A 25360-nucleotide genomic window follows, 5' to 3' on the forward strand; every position below is an offset into this window, starting at 1 on the left:
TCACGCGTTTGGCTTCGAGAAAGGCGTATTGTGGTCCATACATGAACTGTAAGGGGAGCTGTGGGGTGGGCACGGTGAACGTAGAGGATTTCGGATTCATTTGCACCACACGGAGTCTGGCACACGCGGAGGCGGACACTTTTGTTTCTTACAGCGGATGCGTTATCCAAGAAACATTCAACAAAATTCGCCTCCAAAGTTTCGCACAATAAGCACGACGAGAAAGAGGAAAGGTGCAGTTTGAAAGCAGGGGCCGGTGCTCTTGCAAACGACTTTGAATTTGTACTTCAACCTGATCAAGGCGGAAGTGGGTATGTAATATCACGTTTATGCAATTACAAGCTTTCGTTTAAGTTTTACATATAAAACGCTTCAGTGGTTCTCAGGAGTTGCTTTGGTTATGGGCGGTAGGAGATGCTTCTTTCAATTTTGTCCACACCGCAGGTAAGCCTGGCGACCGCGGAATTGAACGGACGTCGTTGTCGAACCCATTCGCAGAGCGCCAAAAAGCCTCAGCTCTGTTTCGGATGGGTTTGACATGCTCCGAAACAACCAATTTAGAATGACGGTCTAGTTATACATGAAAATTTCAGAAACAATGGTATCGCAATTAAAATAAACGTTGCTCATGTCGGCGCACCTCCGGAAAAAGCGACACCTCTGGCGCAGGTTGCTCCTCCGCATCGCAGGAAACACCTTCGGCTGTGGCATCACCATGAACAACAAGTTCGGCTGCAACCTCTCCGACGCCAGCAAGCTGCTCAGGAGGGCTCACCACCAGAACGTAAACATCACGGGAGTGTCGTAAGTCTCGCCCATACTTTTACCTCGCCCCGAAAGAGAACAGCATGAACACTCACTTGGAGCCAAAACACTTCCACAAAAAGTTTTTATGACCCTGCCCTAAAAGCAAAACGAAGAGTACAAAGAAGTGAAGTAGATGTCAACTTGGCTCGCGGATTATGCGGAGCCACACAATTGGCTCCCTGCGTACGAAATAATTGCGGCACTCAAGCCGCAACGACATTTGTTGTTCTTCATAACGTGTTCGAAAAGCCTTGATCGTAAGCACGGCGAGAGAAAAAGCTGGGAAGTTGTGTTCAGCAAAAAATGAACAAGCGATAGCGTCAAGCGGTTTTGTTGAATTACAAGGCATGTGGTATACTCTTGCCGGTGGGCACAGCTACCATCATAGGCATATGAAGTACGGCCACGAGAATATGGAATAGAACAAACAAATAGCTAGCAACGAATTGCAAATAGCACATGGCTCAGTTACAGGACGAATGTCCGGTAATAGCAGTTTGTAAACATGCCAGCTGCATGCCATGCTTAAACATTCATGACCTATATCGCTGATGATTGATTGATTGCGACGTTTAACGCGCCGACCCCATACAGGCGATGAGGTGCGCCGTAGTGTGAGGCTCCGGATTAATTTTGACCGCCTGGAGATCTTTAACATACGCCGAAATGTGAACTATAGTGTCACGGGAAGAAGTTGGACTACGGTGCATAGCACCATGTTTACCCATGTTCGATAAAGACGACGAACATAGTGTGGCTCAGCCGTGCTGGTGCCAAGATGGCTGACACCCATTAAACCCATCTCATCATATACCATGGTTCCTGTCGCCTTCATCCTGCTGTCACTTATCATTTTGGTGGCGTGTCTGTGTTCATCCCCATCCTGGCTCCATATTCGCACCGTCTCGGCCTGAGCGCGATAGTCGAGGGCATGCGGGCCATGTCGGGCAGCCCCAGCTCCGCCGCGATCAGCACTGGGCCACGTCCCCCGCCCCGTGTCCCCAGTCCGTGATAAGCCCATCAAGACCAGCCGTGACAAGATGAGACCAGACTAGACGAGCCGACGACTCCTTGTCTCGAGCCTTCTTTTCCCATGTGGTTCCGAGTACCCATGACGCGTAGTCACTGCCTTCAGGACATCGCTATTTCAGGGCCTGCCGTCATCACTGAAATCATTGTCAACTGTCGACAGTGGTGACAAGCACCTCACAGTCCACTATAATCGCATCGTTCATCTTCATCGCATTTGTCACTTCACCGCGACCCCGACTGGGACGGTCGCCCTTGATCGGGGGGATATGTTATGAGAAGTTGGACTATGGTGGATAGCAGCATGTTTATCCATGTGCGAAGAAGACGACGAACATAGTGCCACACAGCAGTGATAGGGCCGAGATGTCTGACACCCATTCACTCCACCTCATCCTCTACCATGGTTCCTGTCGCTTCATCCTGCTGTCATGTAACAATATTATAATATTTCGTGTTTTTAATTCATATTAACCTGTTTGCATTGCTTTTGTACATGGCTGTACGTATAAATGGTAGTATAACTTGACGTATGCAATTTCAGTGGGGCAGGCTTCCTCCTACATAAACAGCAGACATTCAACAGCAGCCTTTCATCAGCAGTTCGTCCTAATTGCGTTTCTGCTCTTCTGGGTTGAATGCGCTATTAAGAGGCCATTCATGCTTGCCCATGCCATTGGTTCCTACCAGAGGTTTGTGGATATTCGAGATTTATAATGCAAAGGGGATACTTTTGCTGTCCGATTCACATCACATTTGTGAATTTACTGTTAGATCTTCTCGAATATTCCACCGCGACCGAATATTTGAGAATGCCGCACGCAACCGGTACATCGAGTATACCCATTGTAGTCGTCGTCGTCGTCGAGGTCTCCCTTTAAAGGGTGCTCCACAGCACATACGCCTGTACTGAAGTGAAGAAAACTAAACATTGTCGTCGTCATCGAAGTTTGCCTTTAAAGGATGCTCCACAGCACATACTCGTTAAGAGGTGAAGGAAGCTAAACATTGTCGTCGTCGTCGAGGTCTGCCTTTAAAGTGTGCTCCACAGCACATACGCCTGTACTGAGGTGAAGAAAATTAAACGTTGTCGTCGTCATCGAAGTTTGCCTTTAAAGGTTGCTCCACAGCACATACGCCTGTACTGAGGTGAAGAAAACTAAACATTGTCGTCGTCATCGAAGTTTGCCTTTAAATTATGCTTCACAGCACATACACTCGTAGTGAGGTGAAGAAAACTATACGTTGTCGTCGTCATCGAGGTTTGCCTTGAAAGGGGGCTCCAGAGTAGCACATGCACTTTTACTGAGGTGAAGGAGGCTAAACGTTGTCGTTGTCATCCAGGTTTGCCATTAAAGGGTGCTCAAAAGCACATACACCTGTACTGAGGTGAAGGAAGCTTAACATTGTCGTCGTCATCAAAGTTTGCCTTTAAAGGGTGCTCCACAGCACATACGCCTGTACTGAGGTGAAGGATGCTAAACATTGTCATTCTCATCGAGGCTTGCCTTTAAAGGGTGCTCCACAACAAATACACTCGTACTGAGGTGAAGAAAATTAAACGTTGTCGTCGTCATCGAGGTTTGCCTTTAAAGGGTGCTTCACAGCACAGCAGCACATGCACTTTTACTGAGGTGAAGGAAGCTGAACATTGTCGTTGTCATCCAGGTTTGCCTTTAAAGGCTGTTCCGCTGCACATACACTTATATTGAGGTGAAGGAGAGAGAGAGAAAGAGAAATCTTTAATGTGGGCTGGAGAGGTCAGCTCAGCTAGCGGCAGTGCTTGCTACGTCACATCAGAGATTGGGAAGCCAACAATTAGAGAGAAAACAAAAGCTAAATAGGAGATGACACGCAATGAAATGCAAAAACAAAACTTTAAATAAAGTTGAGTAAAAGAATTGAGCGAATGGTGCCAAGGAAGTACAGAGTGCCTAAGAACAAAAAGGAGAAGAAACGTACGGTCGGTCACAAAATAAACCGGACCAAGGGAGCGATGCACTATAACTACGGGTGCGACACCTTCGGGCCGAGCGCCTGCTGTCGAGATAGCTCAGGGCGCATGCGTGTTCCAGTCCAGTCAACGCATGTCAGTTTTCTCGATTTAGGCCAGAGCGCTTCGTTTCTCTCGAATGTGGCACCTGGCGGCGCGGTGCGCGGTGCTCCGAGCGAGCGGCAGAATTTTTGGCAGCGGCCGATAGCGTGTGGCATGCGCTTACGTGTACAACGGCGCCGTTCATATTTGCGATACGTTGCCGGGCGCTCATTTTATTGTCATCTCACTGACTACTTAAATCTGGCATTCAAGTAAGTCTGTGATAAATAACCAGTACTGGTTGTTCTGTGACGAACATACAGTCGATATCAGCACTGAAAACAACTAGGATGGTTTGTTCACTTCATAAATAGGCGATACAGCGAGTGGTTTACTACAAGCCGATTAGGTGTGTGCAAACTTGCTGTCACATTGTCTATTACCTCGGGAATGCGTGGGGGAAGCGATTCGTAAAGAGACTTTACAATTTCTGGACGAGAGCAAAAGCGTTCCCATTCCCCTGAAATTGCATTCCACAGCTCTCTGCCGTTGGTGTTACAGTTATTTCTTTTGGCGAGGTGCATTTTCATTATTCCCCAGACATTCTCGATGGGGCTCAGGTCTGCCCCGCACGGAGGCCACCGCAGCTGAAGCCACGCGTGTTCCTCCAGGGGAGCGCTCAGTGCTCGTGCTTTGTGGACAGGGCTTCGGCCTTGTTGAAAAAGGAAACAGCCGTCCTCGAATGGGCCATCCAGGACGTAGGGCAGAAGAGTCGTAGTTACGACATCGCAGTACTTCGGAGCGTTGAATCTTTATCTCGGACTTGGTTGAACACCAGTTTTCTGCACATCCAATGAGATGGCAATGAAAGGAGCGCCCGACAACATATCGCAAAGATGAGCAGCGCCGTTGCGCGCGTAAGCGCATGCCACACGCTATCGGCCGCTGCAAAAAATCGTGCCGCTCGCTCGGAGCACCGCGCAAGGCGCCATCGGGTGCCACATTTGAGAGAAACGAAGCGCTGCGGCCGAGATGGAGAAAACTTACATCCATTGATTGGACTGGAACATACATGCGCCCTCAGCTATCTCGACAGCAAGCGCTCGGCCGGAAGGCGTCGCGCCGATAGTTATTGCGCACCGCTCCTTTGTTCCGATTTATTTTGTGACCAACAGTACATGACGACGCAAACGCATACAGTTGAAGCCATGCGCACAATTCAAGAATTACAAAATTTTCCCTAGTCTAGAATCCCGCAAAAAAAAAACGCAGCAATATTTTTGTCCCTAAAGATGAGTCATTGTTGTCGGCCCAGGGTCCAAGAAAGTGAAGGAAGCGAAGCATTGTCGTCGTCATCGAGGTTTGCATTTCAAGGTTGTTCCAATGCACATACACTTATACTGAAATGAAGGAAGCTAAATATTGTCGTCGTCATCAGTTTTCTTTTAAAAATTTAGTGCCCTTCCACTATGTGAAGAAGGAAGACCTGCGAAGCTGGACGCAGTCCACGGAGTGCCCGAAAAAAAAACATGTTTCTGTGTAATTTGCAATTGAGCATACTTCCTAGCCAACTAGCTGAATGAAACTTGGAAAGGACTCGAGCTTTACTTTAGCGCACAAAAATAGGGCTTTCTCTATCACGCGTCGTAGGCATCTTACTTGCTCTGTAACACACAAAACCACTGCGCTCGACCAAGAAGGATGCCGGACAAGTCGCAAAGGGTCGTTTGACGCCCAAGTTTAAACTTCCCACCAGCACAACAGTCTTTTCATCAGTGAACACGTAAAGTCTATAACTGCGCGTGCACGCCCTCCCCCCTGTTTTTACTCCCCACCCGTGCACGCATCAACCGGCAACCCGCAATGCGCGCATGCCTAAAGTGATAGACACTGGCAAAAGTGTCGCTGTGAAAGGCCTTCAAACTAAACAAGAAAGAAATGGTGGCTCACGCCGGCGACCGAAGCGGGCAAGTTCCTGTTCAGGAATTTGCAGCTACTCCGCGAGCTGGAAATTGCGGCGGCAACGGCGGTGGCAGAGGGTTGTTGTTTGTTGTCGCGCGCATTCGCGCTTACGTGCGGTGCGACGCTCCTTCAATTTCCGCTCTTCTTTCTGCGAGCAAATGACATGCGTCCGTCCCATATCGAGTTAAAACCTGGAAGGGCTCGAGCTTTATTCTATCGGTCAAACATATCCGTTTCCTTCCCTACTCAGAGCCGTCTATCTCACCCTGCAACACACCGACCACAACTCAAAACGCTCGACCGCGCAGGACAGGTCGCATTCAGCCGTGAGTCTTCCTCGTTTAAATCTCCCGCCTGCACGAAGGGTGCGTCGTCGGCACGCGCATGCAGCCAAACTGCGTGTGCCCTCCCCCTCCTTCCACCCTCATACCGTGAACGCATAAACCCGCAACTGGTGATTAGGTTCTTAGGCGCGAAATGCACCAGTGAAAATGTCGCTCAGAAAGCCTTTCAATCTGAAGAACAATGGGCTCACGTGGGCGTTCCAAGCGGGCAAGGTGTGCTACATCCGGGCGGTTTTCGCAACTGCTACGAGAGGTAGAATTTCAGACAGCAATGGTGGCGACTAAAAGTTCGGCGGCCGTGGCTACGTTATTCTGCCGCCCATTCGCGCTCCTGTTTATTGTCCGCTATCATCTGGTAATGTTTTTTTTGTAATGCTTGGAGTCACCGCCGTTATCAGCCGGGTGCGCAACTATGATAGACGCATCGGTGGCGGTGAGGGGTATAACAGTTGTGAAAAATGGTCGGTGGTGGCGAGTAGGATCATTGAAGCGGCGCCGAGTAAATCGACTACACCGGAATGAAAACTGGGGGGTTGAGACATATATACAAAAAGTAATGTGAAATTAGTGGCTGTTTACAGCTTTAGCAAACGTTTACGAGCACTTTTTTTTTCTTATTAACGTGTCCCACCAGAGCATGCTTTCGGTTGAGGACGCGGAGAACGGGAACGCCTTTTTGAAGTTTGCGCCGAATACTATAGGGAGTCAGGCAGGTCCCATGCGGAACGCTCATGTACAAGTCAGCCCAGCACATGCACCCGCGCGAAAGGCAACGGATCAATCATCGTCAAGCAGGTCGGAGTATTGCAGCCGAAAGGTTGACACGTTCACTCAGTAGCGTGCGTACGCAGGATTTCAATTCAGGAAATTCAGGAGGAAGGGGGAGTGAGAAAGAAAGAAATTTAAAAATATATATAACACAAGGAAATAGAAGTCGTACGGGATGCTACTGTTTTTCGCAATGAACAACCTTTTCTTTACGCCCCCAGCTGGCACATCCGGAAGCTTCTTCAATTGGGCTGCGCCATCATGATCTACAGGGAGCGTGCTTTGGAGAACCGAACATTACAGCGTAATGTAGTGGATTTGCACGGGGCGCATGAACTGCCACTGTTCTATATCTGTCCTAATCCCACCACATTGTGAGTTTATAGATGTTGAATTTCAGCCTTTTGCTTTTTTAACTCGAGCCGAGGAAGGCGCACGTCTGTCGACCCCTCCGTCCCCCTGTCTGTCCATTGTATCTGTCACCAAACATATTCCTGCGCGCCTTGAAATATCTAATTTGTTTAGTAGCAGCGCGCACTGCTTGGTGTGGGAGTTAGCTGCACAAATTCGGAAGCATTAAATGGACCATTCAGCGAAAGAGCCGGCGTCGGTGTTGTCTGTAGCAGCAAAACGGCACACGAAATTCCACTGGCTGCGACGCGCCATGACGCTTATCAAGCGCGCGCCGCTCAAGCTCAAAGCGGACGATCCTCAGAAATGAAACACAAAGAAAAGCACAGCACTGGCGATGATGCTTCGTCGACACAACGACATAGCGCATAAGACGAGAACTGATGGATGGACACAAGACAGATGCTTCGTCACGGAAGCCGTGAAACCGGTGGGGGCGCCGCGCTTGCGCAGTAGGACTGCGGGATTTCACCACCGGAGCGTCGTGCGAAATACGGGACGGAGGGACGCGGATATGCCTTAACCTCATTCAGTGGCGCAGCTGTCCCCAGCTAGCCAGGGCGTTCATGTGCGGCGCACCGCCGCACTCACTGCTGGCGCTGTGGCCGTTTCTGCTTCATTCCGCCATATCCATTCGGCGCCATGTTCTCCCCAGAGAGTTCAATTGGACTTGAACGCTTTCGCAATCACAACTTAGAAGAAGCGCTTAGGTGTCCTGGGGCATTTTTTGTAATGCTTGGAACAAAGTAGTCAGTTATAACTGCTTGATGTTACGAGACAGCAGCTTGTGTTTCGACGCTTCAAATCCTTCAAAAAATTCTATATGTCTTTGTTCTGCAAAAATTGTGCAAACGAGTGTTTTTCGTGTTTTCGTAGATTTAGTTGACACCTGATTGATTTGATGATTACGAGGTTTAACGCGCCGACGCTACACAGGCGATGAGGTGCGCCGTAGTGGAGGGCTCCGGATGAATTTTGACCACGGGATCTTCAACGCCCGCAGGAATCTCGAATACACGGGCGTTTTCGCTTTTCGCCTCTATCAGAAAAGCAGCCGCCGCGGCCGGGAATCGAACACGCATGCTTGGGCTCAGCATACTCGACACCTACGAACACAGCTTACAGAGAGCGCTAGAAACTACCCCATGCTGTTTTAAATGCAGAGCATTTCTTAGCCTCGCCTGTTCCTGCGTTGGACGGTGTCAACAGTTCTGCGTCCGCAGCAGGTGCGCCTCTCCTTCCCTCCTCTCTCTCAACAGCAGCTGGCGCGCGCATGCGTCGTAGTCAGCCCGTTCGCTCCGCCGCGGTCTCGGCGTAACAGGTGCGTGATAGCAGCGCGGTGGGTTGTGGAAGGGCGCCCGCTGCTTGCGCATGCGCGCTCTCCCCCCCGTACTGCTCTCCCTCTACTGCGCGCGCTGCAAATTAAAGCGGCTAGCGGTCGCTCGTGCTTCAGTCACTGCGTTGCTCCTTCCTTCCTTGGTTGACGCTCGTGCCCACGTTTACTCGTGTCTGCTACTCCAGCATCACGGAAGAAGCGATGGAAGCAACACTGCCTTCAATTAGTACTGAGGCCCCAATGCTCTGCATTTACTCGTGTTCCCCTCTCGGGAAGGCGCGGGAATTTTTTTTTTCTTTTACATCTGAGTCAGCTGCACCACTCTGCAATTGCGTGCGTGCGTACGTGCGTGTGTGTGTGTGTGCGCGCGCGCGTGTGTCTGTGCGTGTGTGCATGCGTGTGCGTGGTTATGCGTGTCGTTGATTTAGGGCGCCGATTTGGCGTCACCTTGTGCCTTCCAACGATGTGCATCTTGCTTGGGATTCTGTGCAGTTTCCACATCGGTGCGGCGTTCAAGGACCCAACTGTATTCTTACGCACCATCGAGGATGCTAAGGCAGTATTCGACGTCGGCTGCAGTCTGGGCTTCCGCATGGACACGCTCGACATCGGAGGTGGCTTCCCTGGCGGTTCTAGAAAACTGGAGGCTTTCCTTGAGGTACCGCCTCATGCCCCCCTCCCTTTTATTTTGGAAGATGCAAGAAGTCCTTTGCCATCTCCTGCGTTTTGCCATCTCCTGCGGGCTTCCGATTTGTTCCTGCTGCCGCACTCATTAATCACGGTTAGGAAAACATGGTCGTATTGACAAAACTAGTTAACACGCAAGACACGTGCGCGGCTGATCACCGCTTTTGCCGACATCATGCGGACCAATCACGCCCTGAGCATGGCACGACAACCAAGGTGCAATCCAGCTGCAAATCAACAGCCGCATATATCTGGGATGCGTTTCATCCGTGCAGCAGTTGCGTTTGACGCTGCGACTTTATTACTGCTTGTGACGTCCCAATGACTAAAAGGCCAACTAACACCAAAGATTCACAAGCTTGATAATCGTTATTTGGAAAGTTGGTCGCTATTTCGCTGTGGGAAGCCGAGGCAGAATTGACGTCAAGACAAATCAGGAGGGAATCTAGGCATTTCAAAGCGAAGCTTGCTGATTTTAACGAAGGTCACAAAGCTCTCCCTGATGGCGACTTTAACGGGAAAGCGCCCTGCAGGAAAGCCAACTTTGTCTGACGATGATGATGAATGATCGTGAGTGAAGTGAACGAAAAAAGCGCTTCAGAGGCCAGAATTGAACCGAGGTCCCGCGCGTTACGAAGCCGGCGTCTATCCGATTGCTCAATTTCGACACGGTAGAAACTCCGTCCAAACTGAGACGACTACCAAAGAATCCGTCCCGAGAAAGCATCGCCTTCAATCATCGTCGTCGTTAGATGGAGGGGTGCATGATTTTTTTGTACTGATGTGAAATTCGTGATAGAACGTTCATCAAGGTTATACCGCACAAGTCTTCGCTCAACTACTTTTCTTGCGCTACATCTTCCCGTCATCTCTTTCTTCCGTGATAGGGCTATATAAACACGGAATAGCGCAGGTATGAATTATATTTATTCGCATATATGTCCAACTCACCCAGCTTCGAGCGCCAGGTTGGAAAGCGTAAAGAAGTGCGTAATTAGCACTATGCAGCCATGGCTGTCTATTAAGACAACATTTTATGTATTGAGACCTGCACGCTTGCATGGTGCACATTGAAGTCTACAGAGCAGTTGGTCTCACCTACCCGTACGTACCGGTAATAAGCAGGCGTTTTTAATGGGTACTAACAGGTGGCATTTCAAACTGGCTTCAATCTTTGGTGTTCACTAACGAACTATCTGGTTAGTACCCAAGCAGGGCGTTCGTTTGCTGTTAAATATAGCACCCGAAAACGGAATGTCTGAAAGTTTTCGATGTAAGAAGCATCTTTTCGCTGAGCACTCCGGGTTTCTCGGCGCCGGTTTTTGACGTCGTTCATGTGGCGGTACTATCTTGGGGTCGGCTTTATGAACCCAAATTTATTTCGAGAGTTTTTTTTTTTTTTTTTTTTTTTTTTGTGGGTGCAGAAGCACCACCGGAGTTACGGTCCTAAATGTGCGCGGCGATTATGACGGCCCTACTAAATCGCTGTACGCACATGCGTCAGTGAAGAGGTCGTACGTGTTGACTTTCTTAATCCCGAAAGAAGCCCTCAGCATATTTTAAGCCAAACGTCAGCGTGTAACTCGCTTACACGAAAATCTCCTGATTTAATGTTACGTTTTGCGGTGTTTTATATAGCACCTGCCATGCAATAATGTTTGTTATATGCGTGGACTCAAATGCCATTTCTGAAGCATAACTGAATACATGAGTATCGACCGTCACTATATGATTGCAGTAAACAGCTCTAAGTGCTGTTTTAATGTAAGCCCAATTAAATAAATTGCACCACTATTGCAAGGCGTTGCACTCTGAGAACAAATACGTGGGCTCGATTACCGGCCGAGGCAGCTGTTTTTCTGACGCAAGCGCAAAACAAATACACCAGTTCGTCGATACGTTGGCGTTGGCCACAAATCCCCGGGTGGTCAAAATAATCCGTAGCCGTCCAGTACGGCGCGCCTAGTAGCCCAGGCGTAGCTTCAGCGCGCGAAACCGCAAATTGTTTTTGTTTTATTGGGTGCGGCATCTCCAGCTTTGCCTTTACTTTCATGTTTTACGGGGACGGCAATTTATCGCTTTACCTAATAGTCCGAAGAATTGCCTACAAATTCCCTACATAAAACTGCCTATTTAAATTCGCCATAAATATCAGTTATATAAAAAATACCTACAAGAACTTGTCCTACGTTGAGTAGCCAGATGTTCCTCATAATGCCGCAGTAACCCAAAAACGTTTTGGAAGACAATTAGACCAAATAAAAAAGAAATTATATCTCTTAGAAATGCTGACAAACAGGTCATGCGCAGTGACGAATGTTGTCGCGTTCTGAATGAAGTATTCGCCAAGTCGTTTTCGAATTGTCCTGCTGATGTTGTGCCGCAATTATGTGATTACAACTTTTTTCCTATGGTATCCTATTGTAGTAGATCTTGTTGGAATTATGAAGCTGATTCGTGACCTTCAACCTTCTTCCAGTTGTGGCGTAGGCGAAATTAATGCCAAGTTCTTAAAAAACACCGAAGTTTATTCGTCAATAATCCTGTCACACATCTTTTTTCGATCCCTTCAGTGGTGTGCTGTGCCAATTGGTTGGAAGGTGGGGAAGGCCGTCCCTGTGTTCAAATCCGGTATCCAAAGCTCTCTTTTAAATTACCGGCCAATATCGTTAACGGTAATTTCCTGTAAACTTTTAGAGCACGTCATTTCTTCTAACCTTGTATCATTCCTCGAATCCAACTCCTTTTTCAGCCCATTTCAACATGGCTTTCGGAAAAATTACTCATGCGAAACTCAGCTTCAAACATTCACACACGACATTGCATCAGCTCTGGATCGCAGTTCATCTGTAGACTGCATCTTTGTAGATTTTCAAAAAGCGTTTGACAAAATGTATCATCAATTATTACTTCCTAAGCTCAGTACCCTAAACATTGACCCTAATGTGATTAAGTGGATAGAATGCTTTTTGACCAATCGCACCCAATTCGTGACTGCTAACGAATGCAATTCTCCCCCTACTGATGTTAAATCCGGTGTACCGCAGGGTTCCGTGTTAGGTCCTCTGCTCTTTTTAACATTGATTAACAACCTTCCTAATGGTATAAATTCCTCCATAAAATTATTCGCTGATGATTGCGCAATTAATCGATAAATTCATGACCAAATAGACAGCATTAATTTACAAGCCGACCTCAACACTGTGTCTAAATGGTGCAGCACATGGCACATGACACTTAACACAAACAAATGCAAAAGCATGACCATTACGCACAAACGTTATTCCCAGCAGCCCTTTAATTACAAAATTACCGGAGCCATTCTCTAATACGTTACATCATACAAGTATCTTGGTGTTCATATCAGCAATGACTTAACATGGCACACACACATTAATTATGTCTGCAGCAGCGCAAACCGTTCCTTGGGATATATTCGCCGTAATTTCTCTCATGCTCCATCCTCCCTTAGGTTAACACTTTATCGGACACTAATTCGCCCTAAACTAGAGTATGCCTCGGAAATCTGGGACCCTGCACAACAAAACCTAATTTCTCTTCTAGAATCCGTACAAAACCGTTCAGCTCGATTTATACTTTCCGACTACTCCCGTAGCTCCAGTGTTTCACTAATGAAAAATAACCTGGTTCTACCAAGTTTACACAATCGCAGAAAAATTTCACGACTTTCTCTGTTTCACAAAATCTTTTACCATAACCCATCTATGAGACGCGACCTTTTCTGACGGCCCACGTACATATCATCCCACATCGACCATCCGTTCAAGGTTGCCGTTCCATCTGGCCGCACCAACGCATTCTCCGATTCATTTCTCCCCAAAACGTCTGAGGAATGGAACCACCTTCCCCACCACATTGTGTCCATTGAAGATCCTGCATCATTCAAGAATGCACTTTCTGTACATGTAATGCGGTAACCTGGTTGCCGGACATATGCTTGTGTTTACATACTGCCTGTACTTCTACACTGTTACCTGTTTTTATGCACTGTACCCACCCCCTCTGTAACGCCGTAAAGGCCCTGAGGGTGCTGTAATAAATAAAATAAATAAATAAATAAATAAATAAATAAATAAACAGCCCTTTTCTCTGCTACTGTAGCACCTTGACACTTCATACCTTGGCACCTTGGCACCTGTACCATCTTGGCACTCCAGATATTTTTTTCTAGAATCTTCATATTCCCATCACGGTCCCCATCGTGCACCACTCAAAACCCTTTGTAATTATCTTTTAAGTGCGAATGCACTTTATAAGCGACCCCAAACCATCCACCGCCGGCGGCGGCGGCGTCGGCGTCCGCAGTGCTCCTCTATATTTAAAAAAGAAACCGCATCCGGCGCCAGGTTTCGATCCGAGGACTTTGCGGCCGCAGCGCGACGCGCTACCGACTAAGCCACGGACGCCACGCTGATATCAGTGTGAGTAACGCGTCTTATATCTTTAACGCACTCAAACTACGTCGTCAGCGGCGTGCGTTGGCGACTCAGCGGCGTTATAGCGGCTTGATAACTGCGTGGTGTACACGTGATACTACAAACCCGATGGAAGAGATGGAAGAGAAGGCGGCGAGGCGGTGGGCTGCGGGGGCCGAGCGCAAGCGCCGCAAGCGGGCCGACAACCGTGCATTCGCACTTTCACATTCTCCCCCTCGGGGAAATGCGGGGGAATTTTTTTGGAGAGAGGGCGGTAGAAGGTGCGGGCAATTGTGTTCTGGAATTTCATTGATGCCGAATTCAAGGCATCTTGAACACATACTGGTAGGTTTTCTCCATTAAAGCTGTGCTTAATGGAGAAAACCTACCAGTATGGGCCTTCACCTTAGGCCCACAACTCATTTTTTATACTTGCAAATAAACCTTTTATTCGTATTCTTGACGCGTGCGTATTGTCTCTTCGTTCAGGTGTGTCGCGTCATCAGAGAAGCCATCGACATTCATTTTCCACCTTCCAGCGGCATCAACGTTATCGCCGAGCCCGGCCAATTCTTTATTACGTCAGCGTACACACTAATCGCCAGGGTTGTCGGCGTCAGAAGAAAAATGATCTCCATCGAAGGTAAAAAATTCTTTCGCTAATGTGGCATTATTGCAGCATAATACGACGCAAAACGGTAGATGTATCCCAACCGCTCCAACAAACACTGACATTAAAATACGGACAAACGTGTTCACGAACAGCGTCCTTTCTGAGTTCTTCAGCACTTCTTGCCTTAGCCATTACGCTTTTTCGGGGGTTGTTACGTGCTGCAGGGCGATTTTGTGGAGACATTACGTCAAATGCGGTTATAACGGCTGAGTGAATATGAGGAGCTTGTTTTGGGACATTTTTTTCTTAAGGACATTCCAACCCTTGCAGCGGACCAGTTCGCTGAGACTGGTACCAAATGTAAAAAGGTTGATTCCCATGATGCTCTTGCAATTTTTGGAGGTGTCTGAAGTTAATGGCGTCAATACCATAGTATGATAGTAGTTTAAAAGATTCGATCAGTTTCTTATTACTCCTATTGTCGAAATTCATGCTTAGTAGAGGAGATGCTGAAGGCACGAAAAATCAGGCGAACTATAATGTGGTTCGAGGCTGAGTGCCTGGAATCTGCACGTTAACATAATTGATTAAATTCGGATCCATGCACATCGAATCTGAAGAGCACAGAGAAATAGTCCCATATCAATATTTGGTAGATCTTTAACACCTGGTTCGGAGCGCCATTTTTAAATGACTTGTGTTGCGCATCTGAGGATGCCACTTCGTGGGGATGTTCCCGAAGAGTGACAGAATATTTTGGCACTGTAATAAAGAAAATTTTAATTTTTAGCCTTGTTTGCCCTCCATCCCCCCTTAAAAGGAGCGGAGGAAAGGAGGAAGGCTGCTGGGTGAGGAGGAGTGATGGCGATGGTCCCAGCCTCCCGGGATGTGGTGCCATTTGACGCTGCAAGGACTATCCTGGCACGAGTTGTGGAGGCCATGCATCCAGATGCCCGAGTAGTCAGTGGTCAGGCCCCAGGGGTCTTGCCCGTATTTTTTTTTATTGTAGGGTTTAACGCACCGACGCAACGCAGGCGATGAGGCGCGCCGTAGTGGAGGGCTCCGGATTAATTTTGACCACCTAGGGATCTTTAACGTGCGCCGAAATCTAGTACACACGGGCGTTTTTGCTTTTCGCCTCCATCAGAAAAGCGGCCGTCGCGGCCGGGAATCGAACCCGCGACCTCGTGCTCGGTCTTGCCCCGACACATTAGCAGGGACGCCCGGTCGCTCCTACTTCGCCTGCGGCTCAATTGCTGCAGCGTGGGAGCGCGCTTGTACCACCAAGGCCGCCGAGCGTCCCCCACCTGCGCCGACTGCCCAGAGCCCGAGACGCTAGAGCACTTACTGTGCTCTTGCCGCCAGCACGACACCGCGAGGGCAGAACTCCGGGCCGCATTCCAGAGACTTAGTGCCCCAAGCAACAAGCTAGAAGACTTCCTGTTCCCCACGGGACCGGACGCCATTCGACGGGAGGTCTTCCAGCACCTACTCAACGTCCTGATTACAACAGGACTAGCGCTGCGTTTGTATCCATCGAGTCATGGACGAAACGAACGCTATATAGGCTATTCCCCACTCTCCTACCGCTCTTCTCTTCCGCCTTCTCTCTTCCTATCCTTTGAAGCCCCAATCTCCTCCCCTGGACTGGGTTGTATGAGGGCGAACTCCCCGTTGAGCTCAACAATATCCCCAGGCCTTTTCTCTTCCCTCCTTTGTTAATAAATCACCACCACCACCACGACCCAGCGATGGCGATGGCGGCCCAGTTCGCGCGCCGGCCCGCGAGACGACGTAGCAACGGGACGTAGCTCGCGGGCGAACGCGCGCCGCTCGCGGCTGAGGGCCGCACTCGCAGAAGAGGGAAGGGGGGTCGAATGGATGCCCACACGATATCATCGTCTTAGCTGCCAACTGCAGCATGATTTTTCCCCACAATATCTACATAAGACTGATGCATGACTCCTCGACATTGAAGCAGCTTTCGACAATCTACCACATTCTCAAATCGAAAACGCGCTTGACAAACTTGGAATCGTGGGCCACTTACAAAATTACCTCCACGCCTTCCTTTCCAACAGGACCTTCACAGTCAAGATTGGACACATAAGCAGCACAGAACGGCGGGTCGCAGTTGGGGTACCCCAGGGAAGCAAATTATCTCCCTCTCTCTTTGACCTCGTTCTCGCCCGACTCCCTTATGCCATCTCCCAGACCCAAACATACAAGGTGCATATTACCATTTATGCAGATTATATTGCCCTCTTCGTCTGCGGACCTCGAACTGAGACAAATCTCATGCGAACTTGTCTCCAAGAAAACTTGGACAGTGTTATCAACACACTTTCAGGCCTCAGCCTCAAAGCCTTGCCAAATAAAACAGAAGCCCTCTTCCTCTGTCACCGAGGAGCCAAGAAACCACGACACCTCACGATTGGAAGCTAAAAAATACCATGGGCACGAAAAGTACGATACTTAGGACTTCTCATCGACCCCAAACTCACCTAGAGACCTGCCCTCAATGCCCTCGAAAAGCAGGCTAACTCTGCCAAAAAAATCGCTCGCAAACTCCTCGCCCACGGCAAGGGCTGCTCACACACCTTGGCACTCCGCATCTACGAAGCCCTTGCAGGCTCCTGGATAATCTATGCGCTACCCCTCATCAACCTCACTGCCATTCAATGGCAGAGCCTCGACGCCCACCAACGTGCAACAATTCGTTTATGTCTAGGACTTCCGCGCAGCTCTCAAGTAGCCAAGACCCTCTTAGAAGCTTAGGCGTAGCCCTTTTCCCTGCAAGCCAAACAAAGAGGTCTCCAACACATCGCCCGCCTCCATAAAACACAACACGGAATGGCACTCCTGGAACGCCTCCAGTTTCGACCTCACTCACAAATGGGAGCACTGGCCACGTTATACCAAGAAATCCTCCCCTCCACACATAAACACCACTCAACCTCAAAACCTGGCCTTCCCCCTCATAAAAGACCCCCACTGCGCATCAGCACCACCTTACCAGGTACCACGTCAAAACGTACTACCCCCACATGCGCCCCGTACCAAGAGGCAATGGCACGTATACACGAAACCTTCGCTAACAGTACACACTTTTACACAGATGGATCCAATCTCCAAAGCACCGGAACAGGCGCAGCTGCTTGTGCACTCCCATCCCTCGACGACAATCGTACCTACCATCTCAACTTTACTGTTAGCTCCACGACAGCAGAAATCGCAGCCCTACATCTGGCCTGTAACATGGCAAAAGACCACCTCCCACTTGACACCATAGCAATCTTCTCCTACTCAAAGGCTGCATTGCAAAAGATCCTCAACCCCAACCGTGCTGCCCCGTGCATTCACAACCTAATTGGAAATATTCACCAACTTGAAGAAGGGTGCAAGGTCCACTCCCAATGGATCCCAGGCCATATAGGTCTCCAAGGAAATGAGAAAGCGGATGCCCTGGACCGCGCTGCCAACAACTCTCACCAACGGTCCTTCGACGTCTTCCCAATCGACGAGGCCCGCAACATTATTAAACGACACCTCAGTACATCCCACCCCGACCCCCGAGTCTCCCACACAAGTCCTCCGCGCCCCCTCCCAGCCCACGGCCTCTCCAGAAAAGACCGCTCTCTCCTCCTCCGCCTCAGGACAGGCTACTCCTGGACCGCCGATCGCAGACATCGACTACAAAAGACAGGTTCCCCCTTGTGCCACCTATGCCAAGGCGCAAATGAGACAATTCAACACCTCCTCTGCGAATGCCCTCACCTTGACGCCCCTCGCACCTCTCTCATCAACGCACTGAGAAGACTCAGACTACCACACTCCACACTTCAAGATGTGCTCTTCCCAAATGGACCGGACTCCACCCGCCTCAAAGTGGCATCCCTCATCGTCAAATTCGTCGAAGCCTCCGGCCTCTCTGAACTCCTCTAAGCTCAACCCTACCTACCCTCCCTCTACCTCCTACCACCCTCCACTCCCACACTCCTTCCCCTCCCCCACCTAACCAAAACCTAGTTAAGGTGTCCTCTCTGAGAGACAGTTACCGGGTTTTTTCCCCACTCTCTTTCCTCTCCAATAACCACACACAACACAACACAACTGGCCTCCCTTTAAAGTTTTGCAATGCACACATTGGCTATTCTAGAATTCAGTTCATATTTCTAAAAGGCCCTCTAGGTTCTTCGGGTCATCAACCAAAAAGAATGGGCTGCACTAGAGGGCATACATATTTTTAAAATGCGGTTAATTTATTCAAGAAGTAGTAAACACGTTGCTTCGTCGCCTTACAGATTGTTTAAAGAGCTTGTTCGCACCCGAAGTGCGTATTTCTGCCTTAAGAGTGTTCCCTAAAACTGGAATAAATAAACATTGAAAAACTTAAACTGTCGTAAATCGAGAGAGCTCCCAAATGCTGGGAACTTTATGAAGAAAAAAAAACTTTAAAAGAGCACCTTTAGAATTTACTACCAAAATAATCTCTAAAAGCCCTAAGCCGTCTCGGCATGGCACTACGTGGGTGCCCAAGCAACTGCACTCTGAAGCGAGAAAGGCGAACAATGTAAAATGCACGACAATTTATCTGCAGTACATGTACCCTTTGCAAGTCTAAGGGGTACCATTTCCCTAACCGATCGATGTAAATTTCTAGCACTACAGGACTCCCTCTGGCCGTGCATAAACGTCTGTCCGTGCATGTTGCAGGAAAGTTCTACGACCACCACGACGTTTTCATCAACGAGAGCAAGCGCAACGTCATCAACCAGGACCTGTTTGAGCTCATGGACGTTCAGATAAACCCCCTGGAGGTTTGTAGCGTTCACAGTGTGTATCGCAACAAAAAGAATTAGCAGCCATTCCACTCTCTGAGGGTGGATTACCAGCGAAGCTATATAAAATCCCATCACACATATGGTTAGAGAACGCGCACGTATTCATTTTTTCTCATCATTTGGTAATGGCGGGGAGTACGGAATTGCGCTTACTTAATCGAACTTGGACGGGCTAAAGTTTTGTCCTGGTTGGAAATATCGGACTGTCCGCTTCCCTCCAACACAAGCCCATGTATTCACAGCATACGGGAATCCTGAAACGTTTATAACTTCATTGCGAACTAATCGTGACGAGAAAATGAAACTCGCCGTATCGATAGGGAATTCTTAGCGGTCAATTTTCCTGTAGTTCTTGTTTGGAAAGTTTCAATAAAACAAGAGTCACAGCCGGTTTCGGTAACATGCATACTCCTCCCGCAGATGCCCATGTATTGGTACCAGACGGCCATTCTGCAGTAACGTTTACCACTTCACTGTGAACTAGTTATGACAAGTAACTGAAACTCGGGGCAATGATAGAGTCGTTCTAGCGGCCTATTTCCGTGCAAATGTTTGTCGCAAAGATTCGATAAAACAAGAGTTACAGCTCTTTTCTGCTGAGCATTCGCGATAATGTCGGATTAACCGTAAAGCGTTTTTGCCGCCCCAGATTTGTTGGCGGACAAGAGATCCACAGAACCCTAGCCATAAGCAGTTTCAGCAAAGCTTGGAAGTGGGCTAGTAGTTGCTGGTGTTTGGACATCCCAAAGTGCAGAGGTGCGCTGCCTGACACGAAAACGTGAGACGAACAGGGGGAAAATACACACGAACAGACGTCTCACCTCGTCTGTTCACCTGCACCTCGTCTTGTTCCCGTGTATTTGCCCCCTGCTCGTCTCGCGTTTTCGTGTCAGGCAGCGCAGCTCTGCACTTAAAGCTTCACTGTACAAAATGCAAAGTTCTATCGATTCCTCAGATGTTCTTCGCTCAACAAAAACTTCATTTTCAGATATGAGGTGTAATTTTTATTGTTGCTCAGCAAACTTACCTGGCGTGACAAAGCACATGTAATCGTCGCATATCTGTGGGCTTCCAAATCGAAGCGGGAATAAGCAGTAGTGCATACTTATAAGTGCAGAGTCTGGCAGCATGCACAGACAGGGGTACTGAACTTCACTTTGGCGTGCACTTAAATACAACTTCAAGTTCCTTGTGTTAGACTTTGTATCCTTACACGCACCACAAATAGGGCTCGAAACGTACTGAAAAAGGGGGAGGTGTGAGGGGGGCATGTTCTTGATAAAACATACATATAAAAAATTCCAGTAATTTTCTTAGGTGGAGAGAATTCCCGCCGCGAAATAATTCACCGAGTGATAGTGCTCATTAAAACCAGGTTTGCGCATCGGATGGGGGATAGAGATGATAGAAAGGGCAGTAAAGGCCAGATAACTTTTTGTTGTAACTGAAAGGTCACCCATCTCGTACCACTCTCAGTTTGTATTCGACGACTAACGAAGCATTGTTTGCTGAGAAATAATTAATTATAGCTGGAACTTCTCTCTTTCCTTTGCATTTTATCGAGATTTTGCAGAGTACGTCACAGAGTCCCCAGGGTAATCTGGGGCCCTATTTTCCGTGCTACTAGATCGTCGCCATCTTTCCGAGTGCCTCTTTTCATTGGCTTTCACATTCGTAGCAAAGATTTGAAGCCAATCAGAACGGGGTTGTTTTTTGACGCTATCTTGGTATGGCTGCGCCCAGAGTGCGGTTATAACAATCCGGTTCCTCATTACGCTTCTTCCTTTGTTTACCCCGTTCTCTGTTCTTAGCAATTCCTACCAAAAAGGGATTGACCCGTAACATTTCTTGGTTTGCTTCTTTTTGAGTTCTTCTGGGTGTATGCCGGAGAGTTCCTAATTCTATCTTCCCTTGCCTTCTCCGTCCACCCAGCCGCCGCTCAACCGTCCGCGGAATGTGCTGACAACTATGTGGGGCGCCACATGCCACCCTTGGGACGTGGTGGTGGCCCTATCGCCCTTTTTCGCCGTCTCCGAGGGCGAGTGGCTGACGTTGGACAACATGGGCTCCTACTCCCTCGTAGTCGCCTCGGGCTTCAACGGCTTAGGCTTCCCGCGTGTCCACTACATAGCTTCCGCCTCAGGCGTCCCCGTTGTACAGCCCATCCTCGAGGCCATGCGCGTGCGCAGCGGATACGGACACCTGGAGCGCGCGCTTAAACCGCGCCCTCTATAACACCATCGACTTCACATTTCTCACGACGAGAATCTTTCACGGCGTTTTTGTTGCACCACATTTGTTCAAGTGCCAGTAGGAACATATTGTCTATTATTGCTCTGACATTGTGATATCAACATGTTTGTCCAATGACGCAAGAATCAGTATACCCGCTGACATGAGGGTAACCCGCCAGCAGAACAGCTGTAGTTACTGCGTCAGGCACGGGCCAGAGTTTGCGAATAAAATTAGCGCTCAAAGCACCTTGCCCCAGTGCGTCCGTAACAAATTTGTCTGCAGACCTTTTGGAAAATAGTCGGCGTTGTCAGGTGTCCTAATCCCAAGTATTCTGTAGCACGCACTCCTCCAGTAGCGGTGGGGTTACATCTCTTCGGAATAATTTTGAATATCTTCGAAAAAGGCCCGTCGGAAAATTTACGGATACTTATTTATCAGAACTTATTTGAGGACGACTCAGCGAGCAGTGCAACGGGAGATGATAGGTGTAACATTAGGGGACAAGAAGAGAGCGGATTGGGTCACGGAACAAACGCGTGTTATGGGCATAATTAAGAAGAAGAAATGGACGTGGGCAGGGCATGTAATGCGAAGGCAAGATAACCGTTGGTCATTAAGGGTAACAGAGAAAGCAAGCGTGGCAGGGGGCGGCAGAAAGTTAGATGGGCAGATGAGATCAAGAAGTTTGCGGGGATAAATTGGTCGCAGTTAGCACAAGACCGGGATAATTGGAGATCCTTGGGAGAGGCCTTTGCCCTGCAGTGGATGTAGATAGGCTGATGATGATGATGATGATTTATCAGAAGGAATTACCAGATTTTGTAGGGTTTATGGAGTAGAAACCGAATGCGGACTCTATAAAGAGAAACATTTTTTTGGCTCCTCTTCGTGTTTCCATGGAGCTGCTGCTGCTGCTGCTGACGTCCTTGCCTGGTGCGCCGCTGGGTTTTATCTTTTACTATAGATAACTCTGGCTTCCGCACATCGCACACGCAAGGCCCAGAAAGCGGCTCGCGGAGTGCGTCCGGTGATGTCACACAAGATAACACTGGCTTCGCTCTACCGCACCCGAGGTACCGGCTGGGGAAGTGCCTCGCAGCCCAGCGCCCGGGAAAGATTCAGTTACTGTGGGTATTACCTTCTAGAGGTTAAAGCTAGTGGCGTTTTCGCCAGAGACTGAGACGTTGAACGCTTCTCATTACATCACGTATCTCTCGGCTCACAGACTTCGTAGCTTGCACGCATGAATCGTTCATTCTGGCCGTGAGCTATTTCGCTGTACTGCCATGACAAAGAGAAGAGTGGTGTGGAACAACGGGCGGACCTAGCCTTAAAAGGCGTACCGGCATAGGGTCCACCAGAGCAGCTTTTCAAAACCACTCGTGGCACATCACCAAGAACCACCAATGCTTGTGTCCTTCAAAATGAAGGACTAGGAGAAGTGGGCGTGAGATATCTCACCGAGGAATTTCATGTGCACTCGGATATATGATGTCCTCCGAAAAAAGCATCCGAGGCGGCTCTCCTTCGCACTCCTTCAAAAAAAGCTGAACTCTTCGGGCGCTCCAATACAAATTGTCGGACATTCCTCGGAACACCACACGTTCAACACAGTGGTGCTGAGGCAAGGTTCAACTCATAAAGTCCCGCCGGTGTTCTTGGCCAATTCGTCTGGGTGCGCAACAGCAAAGAAGCACGTGCCCCTTTCAGTCTTTTCGGTAACGTGGGTTCCACAATGCCCTGAAATCGTCAGTAATGGCCTCCTTCAAGACGCGGAACTCGTCTAGCACCACTTTCACAAGCGAGTGGATGAAAGTGCGCCTCGGGCCAACTTGCCAGAGGATTCGTTTCCTTGAACATCTGTGTCTCAAGGCAGCCACATGAAAGGCGCACTAAGACCGCCTTCACAGAGCTCCTGGAGTAGACGTAAACAGTTGTGGGTAAGGCTCCTTAAATGCAACACACTCTGCCGTTACACGCTCAAGACGTGCAGCCCAAGAAACTTTCATGGCGCGGATTACAAAGGCCGCTGCACTAGCCATCAGTCCTTTGTCGAAACATTCGTATACGTGGAGGTGGTCTCTATATAAGTCTGATCCAGCTAGGTGCTCAAATAGTAGCGATCTCACGTAGGTTATCTGTTGTGAATGGCTTCAAGCGAATGCGAGGGATGGTTCGCACGCACTCCGAACTCTCTAAACATCAAGGCGAGTCCGAAGTGTCTCGTTTGCTTCGCCATTGGGTATAAATTACGCTCACGGATGATGATGATGATGATGATGATGATGATGATGATGATGATGATGATGATGGTTTGATTTTATTGGCGCAAGGCCGACATGGGCAAAGAGCGCCAGACACAAAGTTATTTGAGGAGGAGAGAACACGAAATAAAATCAGTTAAAAACTATGAGCACGGCTGGTGTAAAGGGCCAGGGTGAAGAACAAGAGTGGTTAAAAGATAAATAAGGTGGCTGGTGTATAGGACCAGGGATAAAACTATGGGTGGTATGTGATGAGTTGTAAAAAGTGAACTTCTCATAGGAACTTAAAGGTGCGCTGAATAGAAAACATGGCATCGTCTCCTAAGAAGTATGACGGGTGTGGTGGAATATGTCGTGTGTGTAGTTGTGGGAAGTGTTTGCGTCGTGTAATGTCGAGTGCCTTACATTGTATGAGAATGTGGATCACGGATAGGGCCTCTCCGCACCTGCTGCACAGAGGTCTTGGACATCCAGTGAGCAGGTGCGAGTGCGTTGCATGCGTGTGCCCTATCCGTAATCTAGCCAAGGCGACTTCTATGTATCTGTTGCGTGTATCGGAGGTGTACGGTCCCAAGTGTGGTTTTATTACGTGTAACTTGTTGTCTGTTTGTTCACTCCAATGTGTTTGCCATGTTTTGCGAAGTTGTTGTTTGATGTGTGGCTTCACGTCGGTGTAGGGTAATGTGGTTATATCTACTGCATTCGAGAGTGCAGCAGCAGCGGCCATTCGATCTGCGGCTTCGTTCCCGGCTATACCACAGTGGCCAGGGACCCAGCAAAGGACGAGTTCAAATTTGTGGACATACACCGACATAATACCTTTGATGATAAGATTTACAACGTGATTTTTTGAAGACTTTGTTGATGACAATGCCCGCACAACACTGAGTGAATCTGTATAGATAATGGATTGCGGGGTGTGGCTTTGGAGTATATGATTAACAACAAGAAGTACACCATAAGCCTCTGCCGTAAAGATACTAGTATGACTATTCAGAGTTCTGGTGACATTAAGGCCGGGCCCATGCACCGCGCAGGACACAGAGGTGGAAGTCTTAGAGGCATCCGTATAAAATTCAGAATAATGATACTTCTCCTGCAAATACAAGAAGTGCTGCTGAATTGCACATGTGGGAGCTCGGTTTTTATCTACATGTGTGAAGGATGTGTCGCATGACACAGGGCGGAGATGCCATGGTGCTATGAAATCTGTTACAGAACTTTGGATGGTGTCGAAAAACGAGACAGCAAGCTCTGACGCTTCCTCTCTAACTCTGTAAGAGAAGGGCGCAGAGAACGATGGTCGATTTAAAAGGAGTTGAGTCATGGAGGTATCATGAAAAACTGATTTAAAAGGATGGTGAGGCATGGATGAAATTTTAAAAGCATAAAGGAGGTCTGTGTATGCTCGCTGACGTTGTAGGTTCCATTTGTTGCACTCTACATACAGGCTTTCAACTGGACTAGTTCGGAAGGCACCACACGACAAGCGGAGCCCTAGATGAAGCACAGGGTCCAACAATCTGAGGGATGTTTTAGTGACTGACCCATAGACAACGCTACCATAGTCCAGTCGTGAACCTATTAGG

The 25360-nt window shown here is 48.6% G+C and overlaps 1 protein-coding gene across 1 annotated transcript in view; it reads left to right on the plus strand.

Annotated features, from left to right (window-relative positions):
- The window catches only part of LOC144170522 (ornithine decarboxylase-like), an 88460-nt gene extending 66876 nt beyond the window's left edge, over positions 1-21584 (plus strand). The window contains exons 6-10 of the mRNA XM_077700380.1: positions 670-804; positions 9185-9350; positions 14305-14458; positions 19145-19248; positions 21205-21584. Coding sequence (XP_077556506.1) covers positions 670-804; positions 9185-9350; positions 14305-14458; positions 19145-19248; positions 21205-21507 — 862 coding nt within the window. The 3' untranslated portion in view covers positions 21508-21584. The remainder of the gene's footprint in view (positions 1-669; positions 805-9184; positions 9351-14304; positions 14459-19144; positions 19249-21204) is intronic.
- The last annotated feature ends 3776 nt before the right edge of the window (positions 21585-25360 follow it).

Source organism: Haemaphysalis longicornis, unplaced genomic scaffold (genome assembly GCF_048455015.1).
Source record: "Haemaphysalis longicornis isolate Haplotype H1 unplaced genomic scaffold, Haemaphysalis longicornis Haplotype H1 scaffold_1, whole genome shotgun sequence".
Lineage (NCBI taxonomy): Eukaryota > Metazoa > Arthropoda > Arachnida > Ixodida > Ixodidae > Haemaphysalis > Haemaphysalis longicornis.